This window comes from Telmatherina bonti, assembly GCF_933228915.1.
Source record: "Telmatherina bonti genome assembly, chromosome: 11".
Lineage (NCBI taxonomy): Eukaryota > Metazoa > Chordata > Actinopteri > Atheriniformes > Telmatherinidae > Telmatherina > Telmatherina bonti.
Window position 1 is genome coordinate 18,176,099 of NC_136629.1, and position 13,693 is coordinate 18,189,791.

General features: G+C 39.5%; 2 protein-coding genes across 2 annotated transcripts; one reads left to right on the top strand and one right to left on the bottom strand.

The window, feature by feature from the left end:
• Window positions 1-602: 602 nt before the first annotated feature.
• On the top strand, window positions 603-3,043 carry nanp (N-acetylneuraminic acid phosphatase; the record flags this gene model as incomplete). The annotated part of the gene is made up of 3 exons (XM_079248864.1): window positions 603-692; window positions 2,079-2,743; window positions 2,979-3,043. The coding sequence occupies 2 exons, from the start codon at window positions 603-605 to the stop codon at window positions 2,718-2,720; spliced, it is 732 nt and encodes a 243-aa protein (XP_079104990.1). The 3' UTR covers window positions 2,721-2,743; window positions 2,979-3,043.
• A 794-nt stretch (window positions 3,044-3,837) lies between these two features.
• Window positions 3,838-13,266, bottom strand: polr1b (RNA polymerase I subunit B). Its single transcript, XM_079249089.1, has 15 exons — window positions 13,097-13,266; window positions 12,384-12,551; window positions 11,033-11,179; window positions 10,818-10,950; window positions 10,203-10,339; window positions 9,816-10,039; window positions 8,018-8,189; window positions 7,697-7,868; window positions 7,322-7,603; window positions 7,076-7,209; window positions 6,820-6,990; window positions 6,581-6,737; window positions 5,463-5,659; window positions 5,138-5,388; window positions 3,838-5,040 (listed from the first exon to the last, which is right to left on the bottom strand). The coding sequence occupies exons 2-15, from the start codon at window positions 12,528-12,530 to the stop codon at window positions 4,158-4,160; spliced, it is 3,207 nt and encodes a 1,068-aa protein (XP_079105215.1). The 5' UTR covers window positions 12,531-12,551; window positions 13,097-13,266; the 3' UTR covers window positions 3,838-4,157.
• Window positions 13,267-13,693: the final 427 nt, after the last annotated feature.

Here is a 13,693-nt window from a genome sequence, read left to right on the forward strand (position 1 = left end):
TCTCCATTTGAACGCTTTGTTATATTTTATATCTACTTTTGTTTTTAGATTTGTCATTCAAATAAACTTTCTGAACATAAACCAATCTAAATCATATTTCTCATAATGTGACCACAGTTATCACAACAATGTATGTATGTTACAGAAAGACAAGAATTTATTTAGTCATTTCCTTTTTCTTTAAACATTTTCTGTTTATTTTTCAAATCTATTTGGAAATATATAAGGAAAAAAAAATCTTTAATTAAAAGTGCTCTCTATGTTGAAAACGTTTAATAGATAAGCTTTGTCAAATCAAATTAAGTGAGCATCTTAAATGTGTGTCAGTGTTATTGAGTCAAGGGCACAGACCTAGTTTGCAATCTGATCAACTAAAGCCAGAAAATGTAGTTTGGATCATAGACGTCATTTATACGAATATATGATGTCTATGGTTTGGATGTTGATGTAATGGCGCCATCTAGAGGATGTAGGGGGGAAGTTTTGCAATGTCTGTAGAAAGAACCTCAAATCCCATCAAGCACCTCTGTTTTTAGTACTTCCGGAAAAGATCATTCTTTTAAAAACGATTAGTCTTTTTGTGAATGACTGAGGGCGTCGGAATGGAGAGCAAATCTGTGAAAGCGATATTATTTGATCTGGATAACACACTCATTGATACGAGAGGAGCTGGCGGAGTGGCAATTCAAAAGGTAAATAAGACAGCATATATTCGGGTTGTGCCTTATCTATTCCCTTCTGCTGGCTGGTATGCTAGTTTAGGAGCTAATTTTAGATTACATTTAATTCAATGAAAAATTACTTACATGCAGCACAACTTAAATCAAGCAGTTAAACCTCCTGAATGTTCAATATCCTTCCTGAAGGATGTTAAATTGAGGTTTATTTGACGTTACTTGTGATTACAGCCGCAGGGAAAGTAATTTATTTAATGTGTGGAATTCTTTAAAGCCTTTAATATTAATATTAACTTCTTCTGCGACAGGTTTAATAGTGTTCCTACGGAGCCCAGGAGGGGTTAACGATTTATGTTAGAAATTATTGCTATTTCTCATATTTCTGTTTTTATTATGGTGTTCATTGTGATGAAAAGTCAAGTCCGGTTAGGTATTGTCCGCCTTAATAATGTTCTTTTTATTTTTTCATTTTTTTTCTACCTTTTAATGGTTGACGGTAGCCTACTGTTTTAAAAACTATATTTTTATACTACAGCAATTACAGTCGAGTTAAGTCGTTTGTTTTTTTTAAATCCCACCATCAGAATTTCAGCTTTCATAGGATCAGGTTTACTGTCTGTAAACTTACTAGATTTGATCAGTTCAAACACACAAACGCTTATTTTGAAAAAGGCATTACAAAAAAGACTTGTAAATCTTGGAAATGTGCACTCGCTTATAGGTCCAAAGCACATTTAAATCAATCAGTTCCAAGTATGGTTATCCGAGAAGAACAAAATACTTTTTAAAGGCTTTTCCTCTAGTTGTAATCATGCCTCAGACAGGAATAATAAGGCAATGTTTAATGTTAACTTATTTGTCTAATTTAGAACAAACACTATAGGTGTGTCATAGAAACCTCCAATCCTGTTGATATCATTTCTACTCTGAAGTAGGAGCAAATAAATAAATAAATGGTTCTCTGAACTATGACCAACTAATTAACGTCTGGTGATATGATTATTATACCTTTTCCTCAAATGTAACCAGTGGTAATAAAAGCATTTGCAGCTGGTCCAACATCCCATTTCAGGGGTAGTCAACTCCGGTACTTGAGAGCCGCAGTCTGCAAGTGTTTCCCTGCTGCAACACATCTGACACAGCAAATTTTAGCAGAGCTTGACATTAAACTGCACAGACTGTTAATTACCCATTGATTTGAGTCAGGTGTGTCACTTGCAGGACTGCAGCTCTCATGGACCACCTATGTGCAATATGCATGCTGTATGCATGCATATTGCACAGATTAGAAATACAACAGACCTTTAAAGGTTAAAAAAAAAAAAAAAGTACTTATTTTTTATTCCTAAACTGGTGATATTTTCATTTCAAAAGGTTATCTGCTTTATGTGAATGTTACAGACCAGTGAATTGTTGAAGACCAAACTGGGCCTTGATGACACCACCATCTGCAGCATTTGTGACAAATTCAAGCGAAAGCTTTTACAGGAGTGTTTTGACTCCTCATCTGGCCAATCACTGGATGAAGTCCGTGTGCGTCACTGGGAGGAAAGCATCATAGAGACTGTTGGCAGTTGCTCCTCGCCCTCTTTGGCAGATGAGTGCTATTACGTGTGGAAAAATAGTCGACTGGAAGTTCTCTGCCTGTCCCCTGAAGTACGTACCCTCCTGAAACAACTGCGCAGCAGATACAAGCTGCTGCTGCTGACCAATGGGGAGACTCAGACTCAGAGGGAGAAAGTGGAGTCAGTCGCATGTGAGGAGTTCTTTGATGCCATTGTGATTGGAGGAGAACATGCAGAGCAAAAACCATGCTTATCGATCTTCACGTTATGTTTCAACATGCTAGAGGTGAAAGCACAGGACTGTGTTATGGTTGGAGACTCTCTTGACACAGATATTCAAGGGGGCTTTAATGCTGGCGTGCAAGCCACTGTTTGGATTAAAAATGAAGACAGTGCTATGTTAGATGGTTCGGTTACACCAGACTACATCATCCCCACTGTGCTGGACCTGCCAGATGTTTTGGCCCAACTGTCATAAGGGCCGCTGGCTAAAGGGCAAAGGTGACTCATTTAAAGTCATTAATCATGAAGATTTGAAAATCTCCATTTTAATTTCAAACTTTCCTTAAAATCGTATTTCAAGGGAAATATTGTGAATTTCAGTTTAAGCATGAAACTTCAACCATAAGTTATACATTTTATATGTTTTTTAAACTATAATATGGATGTGTCATTTTTATATTCTTTTACTGAGGGCTATGTGAAGTACTTATGAGCTGCTGTCTTACCTGCACAGGTGGAGGTCAAAGTACTCAAATGAACAAATCAAGGATGAATTCTGAAGGAAGCAAGTGCAACTCGTGAAGCTCAAGAAGGAATTTTTCACTAAACTATTTTAACCTAAAAAGTGTCAGTGGTTTGTGCAAATATGAACACACACTGCATCACTGTTGGACCCGAGAGGCTTTGGCTTTTCACTGTTTTCAATGAAAACCTCAATGTTGTTCCACATTATTGCAAAACATCTTTGATCTGCAGTAACGCAAAATCCCATTTATCCAAGACAGAAATACCAACTACAAGAGGGAAAAGGTGAAAGGCACAAAAACCTGGCATCTTTTAATAATCGTTAATTTATTCTGCTCTGAATTTTACCCATTTCTGCATTTTACTGGAGAGCAGTTGTAGGGCGTTTGAAGCCATGCTCAGGGGCCACAGTGGTTCACTCTCTACTGCCAGAACAGGGTCCAAAACAGAAATAATTATACATCTACACTGTATTATCCAACAGAAAATTTCTCCTGTTAGAACTTCTCCCAGTGTCTCCAATTCAGTGTTCTGACGTCTTCCTGCAGGTACCATGCCTGATCCAGTTCAGGATTGAGTGCGAAGCCTTCTTACCGACTGAAACAAGCAGCCATGACACGAGCTGTTTAGTTTCTAAATTCTTATGATTCACTGCTTTTTTCCATGATGATGACTTTCAGAGATGACTCATTAAGTTTATATCAGGTGTATAAACTGATTCATAATAAATCTCAGGGATTTGTATGGTCATTTTGATGCCTTTTTATTATGAATTCTGATAGTGAATTTATATTCAACATATTGACAAACATTCAACCTGAGCAGCTAAAGTTTCTGTACAGTGTGTATTTAACATCTTTAGTTTCAGTAATGAACAACGTGACCTCCGTGTGACCTCCGTTTCCAAAGTCCGTCCAAATTTTTCATGTCGCCTTTCATTAACTCCATATTTCCAACAAACTTAAGGAAAAAAAAAAAAACAATTTCGTCGTTCATACAGATCAATTGTGTGCTTATGTATAATTCCACTTTAAAAAGACTGAAATATCTCTGGTTGTGCTGAACTTGCACTTTACTTGAAGATTTATAAAATTGTATAGAGTGTACTCTAATCAGTGCTCTAAACGTAGAATAGCATTTTGAAGCTCACATGAGCCATGTCTCTTCTTCACTTTACTTCTAATTTCACTTTGATGTTCATCGCTGCAAGCTCAGCTACAAAATAGCGGAAGACATACGGAACAGACACGGAGTCGATGGATTCACTCTTGCCGCACAGAGTGCAGACGATCTTGCGATGGCGCATGGCTGACCAGTAGGGTGGAGGTTTCTCCAGCAGCGGGGAGAGAAGGCTGCCACAGTCCACGCACACCTGAGCCACTGAGCGGTCTGAGCAGTTAAAGAGGCGATCATGCAGCAAGAATGAAGAGCCGTGGGCCAGCAGAGCATCTCGCTCCATCTCCCCAAAGCGGATGCCACCCTGGACGTTCCTTCCTCCGACAGGCTGGTTGGTTACCTTGTCTCGTGCTCCTGTGGTCCTAACTTGAAATTTGTCAGAGACCATGTGACGTAGTCTTTGGTAGTAGACGACGCCGATGAATATGTCTGCCTCTAGCTCCTGACCGCTAAGGCCACTATAGAGCCGCTCCGTGCCATAGTAGTTGTAGCCTCCTGCCCGTAGCAGGTCCCCAAAGTACTCTAGTGCAGAGTTCTCCTCAGAAAAGGTGAAAGGTGTGGCGTCGTGGCTCAAGCCGTGCAGGGCGCCTGCCTTCCCCGCCATGCTCTCGATGAGCATCCCAATTGTCATGCGAGAGGGGAAACCGTGGGGGTTGAACAGGATGTCCGGAGTCATTCCGCTCTCTGTAAAGGGCATGTCCTCCGCTGGCCACAGGCGACTCAGGATACCCTTCTGACCGTGGCGACTGGCAAACTTATCACCAATTGTAGGGTTTCGTGGCACTCGCATGGTGATGCAGACACGTTTAAAACGACCTGTACCAGTGTCGTTGCTGCAGATTTTTATGTTATCAACAACACAGGCCTCCTGGTTCCTGCAAGTACAAGAGAAGAAGGAAAAAATAACCTGCTTGCCGAGGTCAATGTAGTTAAGAGTTGCAGTAGAACGTAAGAAAAAATGTTGATGCTTACTTGTAATAGGAAACAAAGCTTTGGCCAGTGTTGAGGCTGATGTAGCTGTAGAAGGGTTCTCCATACTGAAGAGTCGAACCGATATGAGGCAATCCATCCGCATCCAGTTTATCATTTACCTTTGGGTCACCAGACTTGGTCCCAAACACCACGCTATCATCTCCCCTCACCTTCTCTGCCAGGTCCACTAACTCCGTCTTGTAGATGCTCCCATGGGCAAAGCCTCTCTCCCATGATGACTTGTTTACAATCTAATGAGATCAAAGAGTGTCAGCGTTTCACCTCCTAAAAGGAAAGGAAAGTAAGCTTGCTGGATTATATTCACCATGGCATCCTCCATGTCGTAGCCTGTGTAGGAGATGACTGCTACAACAGCATTGGTACCGCTGGGGTAATTGTCCAGGTTGTAGTAGTCATACATGTAGGGCCTGACCAGTGGGCTCTGTGGGGTCTGGAGCCGGTACAGCTTGTTATCAGAGCGATCCATAAATGAGTGTAAAGGGAAACCCATAGTCTGCTTACCTGGAAAAAGAACAATAGTAGTCTACATTAAACATTTAATGGCTTTAAAGTTTAGTAATTAGAGCCATAGATGATAGACATGTTTAGCACTTGAAACTCCAGACATTTTTTTTTTTTGCTATTTTTTTCTCCATCCACCTAAACATATAAAAATTAATTTACCAAACCCAACACTTTCAATGACAGTCAGTGTTATTTGTTTCATTATGGAGGTTAAAACTATGTAAAATGAATGTATCAATAGATATAGCACCATAAAGGCTAAACTGTTTTTACTAAGAAAATGTGATAAATAATGGTGTCATTGTGGATCACTGATTATTATTAATTATAATAATAATGATTATTTATTATAATTTATATTTACCATGTCTCAGTATAGGCGCCATTGTTGCCGCTGGATTGTCAGACATGAATAAGATATAAATGCCTTGAAAACTTCAAAAATCTTAAAAAATTAATAAATAAATAAAAAAGTTCTAAAACGACAAATGCAACATCCTTCCACTCTCTGCTTGACAGCTACAGTTGACAATCAAGAATAATTCAAGTAACTTTAATGTTTCTTGTGATAGTTTCCCCCCCAACGGGACTTTATTTAAAAAAAGTAATATCTCTAATATTGAAAACAATGCAACATTGAACAGCGTTGCAGTTTCGGTAGTTTACAACTGTACTAGCAACATTTTCAGGTAAGGGTAACACAATGTAATGCATTTAACATTATTATTGTATTGTTTGATGCGTTCATCCCTTTATTTATTTTACTGTTTCCTGACAAACAGTCACTGCACACAGACGTGCCTGGAGGTTAATCTGCTGAGCTTGTTTGGGTGTCCACCGATGCCAATACCTAAAAATAATACAACTAGATCGATTCATCAGCTACCACTGACATTATTCTGGTGGCCTCTGACTTACCCATCTGACACTGGTACATGTTTCTTGGACTCTGGTTGTGGTCTGAATAAGGGATGAAGTTTGCTACCACACTGAGCATACTGTGAGGAAACAGCTCCTGATGTGTGGTAATGCCAGCTTTGACCTCATGCTCCAGGATCCCCACAATAAGGTATAGCTGTGACAAGACAAAGTATGGTTTCTTGAACCGTTGTCTTAAAAGTCAAAGCATTTTATCAAAATCATAAATTAACACGTACCTGTTCAAAGGTGCCAATCAACTCTTGTTTGCCCAGAGCTAAATTTTGAACCGGTCGCATCATGCGGCAAGGGGTTGTGAAGAGGTAAAGGCCTGGATATAAGCTGGCCTTTCCTGTTTTAGGAACCAGGACAATCTCTGTCCAGGGAGGGACCTTCTTCTCTTGCAGCACCTGAAGTTACACATCTTTAACATTAGCTTTCTTATACACAAATAGACATAATGAAAAAGTTGATAGTTTATTGGAGAAAACAAACCTTGAACCTGCGCAGTGAGTCAGCTACAGCTGGAGCCAAGTCAGCCTCCACCCAACCGAGAACAGCCCCATCCAAGACCACTGGATAGTCGTCTGAAAAGGCCTGGCCTAGACATCCGTCCACTGGAGTCATGCCTTACACAGCGAAGACAAGACATGCTTAGTGGGAGCATGTCAGCCCAGTGGCAGGCAGTAACCACCATCATTCCCCCTTATTTCTGAAGATCTGCTGAGGTTCCATACTCACCAAGGGAACATAGCAGTGCAGGCAGAGATGTAGTGAGGGTGGTTTGTGCCACGATTTCACAGATGGCTGTCATGTGGTTCATGAGTCCACAAGGCTCTCCGTCGGGGGTGTGAACAGGACACAAGAAGCCCCAGGATTCAGGCAGCAGCTTCCGAACAGAAGTGGTCCTCATCTTGGCAAATGCAGCTCCTCTGTGCACGCAGCGGAAGTGGGACAAGTACCGGATGAAGTTGAGCTTGTCAGCTACAACACACAAGCCTGTGTTCTGCAGCATGCCGAGACCTGTGGAAACAGGAAACTGTTTTCTTTTCCCTCCTAAAAAAAACACATAAATCTGATTTTTAAATCTTTAATGTCTACTTATCATGGTCATACCTGTCTTGGAGTGAAGGTTTCCAGTCGCCAGCAGATATTCAAAAGGTTTGGTCACGTCAGAGCCCATGTCTAACATCTTCATCATTTTCTCTGTGCTCCAATCTCCTGAAAGTTTGTTTCCTCTCTTGTCGAATGACAGCTTCACAGACACCAACCATGCAGTCAACCTTTCCTGTGTTAAAATGAGAAATTATAACAGAAAAATAACACGTTTTCTTTCAAAATGAATCTCCTCAAGAGATGGTAAACAGTTCATTAACAATTATGACATAGGATGGAAAAATATTTGTACTTCTTTTATGGTTCCAGTTTTAAACTTGCCTTCATAAACATGAGGTAAAGCTGACCAGGAGTGAGCACTTCCTGGCACATGATGCTGTCTGGGTTTTCCTCCATGCACTCCTGCTTGGCATACGTGAAAAGCTTGCGAGTCATTAGACACAACAAGTAGAACTTTTCAGTGTCCGACTTCAGGTGGATGCAGATGCACTCCCTTCAGAAAGCAGATCACAAGTCATTTTACTAAGTGCAACACGATTCAGGAGTCACCACACACTTGTTGCTTGGAACAGCTGTCCTTATAATTTGCCTGGAACTTGTTACAAAAACACAGAAACTGGGCGCTTTGACTTCTGTCTTCTAAAAGCTACTGGTACCTAAAAGGACCCTTTTAATAACATCTGCAATTGGTATACCACAACGTAACACCACTTTCATATTTGTAATGTACTAATATATCATTTTTAATAAGAAGTTTTTCGTCTCCCTGCCAGGGCAACATTGTAGATAAGAATCTGTTCCTAATGTTTGGCAGGTAAAAAAAAAAAAAAAAAGAAAAAAAAAAGTTAAATAAAATACTGCAGCAAATGTTCTTTTAGAGATCATCACACAGCATATATTTTTTTAGTCCTTTACACACCTCTAATTTTATTCTATAAAATGCATTTTTTCATGTTTTTTATTGTTCACCTTTTTATGTTTTTAGATTTTTCTTACACCATTGTGCACACAAGCTGGGTGGAGCACCGGCAATTTACTTGTAGTTGACACAGTACGATGACCGTAAAACCTATCCAGCAGTAGGAGCCTTCATTTTGGATGGCAGTGTCTTTGTTCATATTTTTTAGATTGTAGATTGCAACATCTGGCAGAAATGTCCAAATCTTTCACTAAATTTATTCTTCTTAAAATGTGGAACAATGGTTCATTCAGAGTATCTGTCAAACTTCTACATTCCCTCCAAAACAAAATATCTCATCCACATCAATCCACATGAAAATGTAAAAACTAAACAGATACATCTCTTATGACATGAAGCCTCAACAGAGGGCTGGCAAAGAACTGCTCCCAGTTATTCTAGTTTCTGTGTCGTTTAAATGTCAATTTATTTAAGATTCTCCTCAGTAAGTTTTTGTTTATTCATCAGGAAAAATTTGTAAAACCTGTTAGCAAGATTAGCGCTAGCAAAGTCTTGGCTACACCTACAGTTAGAGGGGAATGTTGTGACGAATGGTTTAAAGTGCAGGATATCCTGTCCAAAAAGACTTTTTTTAGTGCCCCAAAACTGAAAATGCACAAGCACAAATGCAAAGGAAAATCTTTTTAAATCAGTGCATGTGGGCAGGGATTTAGCCTTCAGAGTGCTGCTTTTCCCACTGCATAATCAAAAGGGAACCTGTCATTAAAAACTGCTTTTAAAATTTTAACATTTAGCGTAGAAACAGTGAGAAATTGGCAAACACAACTTATTTCTTACCCCGAATATTACCGCTTGCAAATGTAGCCAGTTTTGTAATGGAACAAATGACTCCAAGAGACACTTTTGATTAAAAATCCTCCATCCTATCTACAGGATACACAGCAGCATTTCCTGTTGTGCTCTGCTTGGGTTCATCTGTTCACCACATAATGATATGATAGTGCTGCATGTATGTCAATGATGTTGTGTACAGTCCTTCAGCAACAATAAGCTGGAAAAAAGCTGATTTTGGCATCAAATTTAAGACCATGCACGTGTTTAAACCACCCACACCAGACTGCATAAAACAAAATACAAAGTGCAGCACTGAATAGTGTTGATGATTTTCAAAAACCAATTAACTCTGTTTTATGCACTTACTTTAACAGGAAGTTGGCGCACTGTTCATTTGTATACCACTCTGGTAGATTCAGTTTAACCCTGAAACGTTCTCCAAGGTAACTGAGCACCATGCTGCGAGTTGTGCAGCCCTCCTCCATAACAATACGCAGCATCTCTGCTGCACAGGTCCTGTAGAAAGAATTGTCCTGCAGGCCTTTAATCAGTTCCTGGTGGATCTGGTAGTCTGTGAAGTCCACCAGGGCCTGAAAGGAACAGCAGAAATCAACATTTACTAACACACAATATGACCTCAGGTAAGTTGTACTTATGCTTATGGTTGACTTTGAACATATTTTATAATAAATACTTAAGTCATTAACTCTTAAATATACTAAGTTTTCATTTAATTTAATCTGTAGTTAATACCTTCAGCGCAAAGCCTAACGGGAGGAAAAACAACTCTTTCTGGTAGATAAAGTTCAACATCACAGTCCCATTCTCCAGATAATGCAGGTTCATGTTGACTGCCGTGTGCTCTTCCCTCACACAACGCATAGTAATGCCTGTGAGAAGTATAAATACACATCAAATCAACCTTTATTTACGCAGCACTTTTCAGACTAAAGTATTTCAAAGTACTTAAAACAAATACAAAAGTATTTAAAACAAAAGTGAAACCACAGCAGGAAGCAGCTTCACCAAGCAGGGAAAACAGATACAAGTTAGCAGAATGTAAAAACAATACAGAAGTAAATGGCTAGTTAAATACTACAGTAAAAAGATCAGTTTTAGGGAGTTATTTAAAAGAAGTCAGAGTTTTAGCTGATCTGCAGTCAATTCCTAATGGAAGTTGCATGAAAACTAAAAGCAGCTTCTCCATGTTTGGTCCTAACTGTGGGAATTCAACGTCAGCCCACATCTGATTATCTTAGCTGCCTTAAGTAGACTGACTGAAGAAGAATAAGACTGATGTTCAGTTTGGACAGTGTGCTTCAACCTTTTAATTGTTTAGTTATATATTATCTTAAGCTTTATATTTACCATACTGAGTGTATCCCTGTCCCCTGCTCTTCCACTTTGGTCTTGACATGGCTATAGGGTAGTTTCTCCGGGGCATGATCAGCATACGGATAACTTTCTCAATTCCATTCACAATGAAATACCCTCCCATCTCCTGTAAAAGTTAAAGGGAGTGTGATTATTTATTAAGAGCAACCAAGTAAGTTCTTTCTCAGATAACTTAATATTGCACTAACCTCTGCTTCTTCATGGTGTTTTACAAGCTCTTTAGGGGACAAGCCATGCAGGTTACACAGCTTTGACTTCACCATGATTGGCACCTGACCCAGGGACTGCTTGATGGTGCCTTTGGGAACTCCATTGATTGACCAGCTGACGTCTGCCTGACATGAAAGAACACATCCAATCAAATACATCAACTAAAATTAGCACAGAATATTCAGGAAATGAGGGTTTAGCTATTAATTCAACCCTTTAATAATACTAACTGGTGTTGTGTTATAAATAATTTGAAAGCCTGATTAGTCACCTTTAAGACGAGGCATAATTTGTGAGGATTGGGAATAAGTGATACAGATAGGCATGTCAGTAGCGTTGCCCAAGCATGTGCTAACATCCCCTATAATCTCCTGATGGTGTCACTCTTGTTCAGAGTTGCTTGGTGGATTGAACTCTCATTTACATTACATTTAAAAACATAACTAAATTGCCATTCCATCCTCTACACTCCCAAACTCTGGAATAACTCTGTGATGATCCTGGCTCTGTCAGGGACGAGCAATGTCATCATGGAGGATAAAAACAGGTCCAAGATTATGAAGAATTATCACTGGATCTAGGATCTATGTATCAGGACTCCAGACTACCTTTGTTTCAAGTTAATAGTTAGTGTGCAAAAAGTTGCTGCATCCAAAAATTTACAGTGTCGCGCTCAGCAGCTCGTTTCATTCCATATCAGTGATTGACTTTTTATTCAATTCAGCATTGTTTGTATAGCACCACTTCACAACAACATCATCTCAGGGCACTTTACAGATACATAAGCCAATTCATTATAAATAGCCTAAATCTTCATTATAAATAGCCTATAGCTTGACTTCCAATCCCCCATCCTGATCATAATACATAGACATTGTGTTATGATCAAGACATTGTCCCAGCTGCTCTCATGTGCACCCAAAGTGGCTGCGGTCTAAAGGCCTTCCATATGTCTATCATTTAGGTGACAATCAGGCGGTGGCCATACAACTCAAAACAATGGAGCCATTCATGTATAGCTTAGCTGCTCATGCTACATGAACAGGATCTTAGAAGTTATATCCTGTTGAAAAGTTTACTTTTATATCCCTTGCATATAAAATGTTCCATTATATCAACCAACTACTTCTGTACAACTACTTCCGAGCACGAAACTAAAGTTCAGAGGGGCCCGGGCCTTTGCAGTATTTTTTTTTAAATTCCCCACATTGTGGCACTTTGGTCAACAATGTTATATTTTTAAAGTGCGTCATAAATAAAGTTGTATTGTACTGTATATCAGCAAACTGAAGGAGGCAATACAGTCAGTGTAAAGTGACTGAGCCTTACCACCAGCTTCCCTTTGTATGAGCATCTTCTTCCCCGGCACTCTGCTGGAAACACCTTCATCTCCCTGCAGATGCTCCCCTTGGCGGCCACCGGGTTTTGGATGGAAGCTTCCACCAATGCGAGGCTGATCTTGTCATTTTTGAACATGAACTCCAGGGGAGGGATGGCCTGAAAATCACATATCATCATAGAACTTTACAGCAGGAAGAACAGAAAGCAGAAAAATTAGAAATTAACCAAATACAACTGTCTTTGCAGGAACCATGCCTGAATCCAAATATCAATTCACCTTTGTGGTTTCAGTGTCAATTGATTAGAAATTACCTAAATTAACTTAAATGTGAAAATGTATATGAAACGTAAAAAAAGATATACCAATCACAGAAGTATTTTAACTACTTCTAGCGAATCTGGCTGCTATATAATAAGCAGAAATATGTATTCAGCTGTGTAGAACCAAAGTTGCTTGGTATAATTAATACACAGACTTCAAACCTGCATATAAAATATAATTCTGTATTTGTGTCCTGTGGTTATTTAAAAGAAAGCTAAAATAGTGCACATGTTAACTACAGAACATGACTGAATAGACAGAAAACGCTTAAAACTAACCTAACTTTAAGACAAGTCGTGGTTGTTCCGGTTAATAATAGTATTATCAGGGTTATAATGTGGCGCAGTTGGAAACTTGGTTTAGAGAAAGTGTTTCTGACCTGAACAACGCTGCTGAGTCCGTAAGTAGCAGCCTGGTTAAAAGACTCGATGTGCGCTTTAGTCAAATCCTGAACTGCGGCATGTTGTGTGTCCTTCAGCAGGCCAAATGTGCCGTCCGTCAGATTCTTTAAACTTGGACACTGAGGTAAATTACTCCACTTGGTTGAAAACTCCATACTTGCAGACCCATATGCTTGTTTACCACACGTGCACACCGCACGGAAAGCGTGTCATTGACAGAGGAAGTACTCTTCCTCACTGGGAATAAGCGGCAGGTTAATTCTCAGTGAGTTTTCTTTTTAGCTCCCCCTTGTGGTAGAAAGTAACGTTTTAGTTCCACAGTGTCTTCACTTTGACTTTCTTTCTTAAGACTTAATATTCTGCATATTAACAAAGCAACGCTTTGATTTGTACTGTTAATATGCTGGTTAGATTTGCAGGCTGAAGAAGTATCTAACTTTTACAAAGAAATTAGGTTTTAGATTAAGTGTTTTCTTTCTTCCTTTGTTCCTTCATTAATTTATGAAATCATGCTTTATTAAACCTGCGGTGGACTAGCGAGCTGTCCATGGTGTACCCTGCCTTTCGCTGAAAGA

Coding starts and splice junctions, on each gene's coding strand:
- polr1b (XM_079249089.1), bottom strand. CDS start 12,530: ATGTTCAAAAATGACAAGATCAGCCTCGCATTGGTGGAAGCTTCCATC. Junction 11,180..12,383: donor CATACAAAGGGAAGCTGGTG/GTAAGGCTCAGT, acceptor CTTTCATGTCAG/GCAGACGTCAGCTGGTCAAT. Junction 5,041..5,137: donor AGCTTTGTTTCCTATTACAA/GTAAGCATCAAC, acceptor TTGTACTTGCAG/GAACCAGGAGGCCTGTGTTG.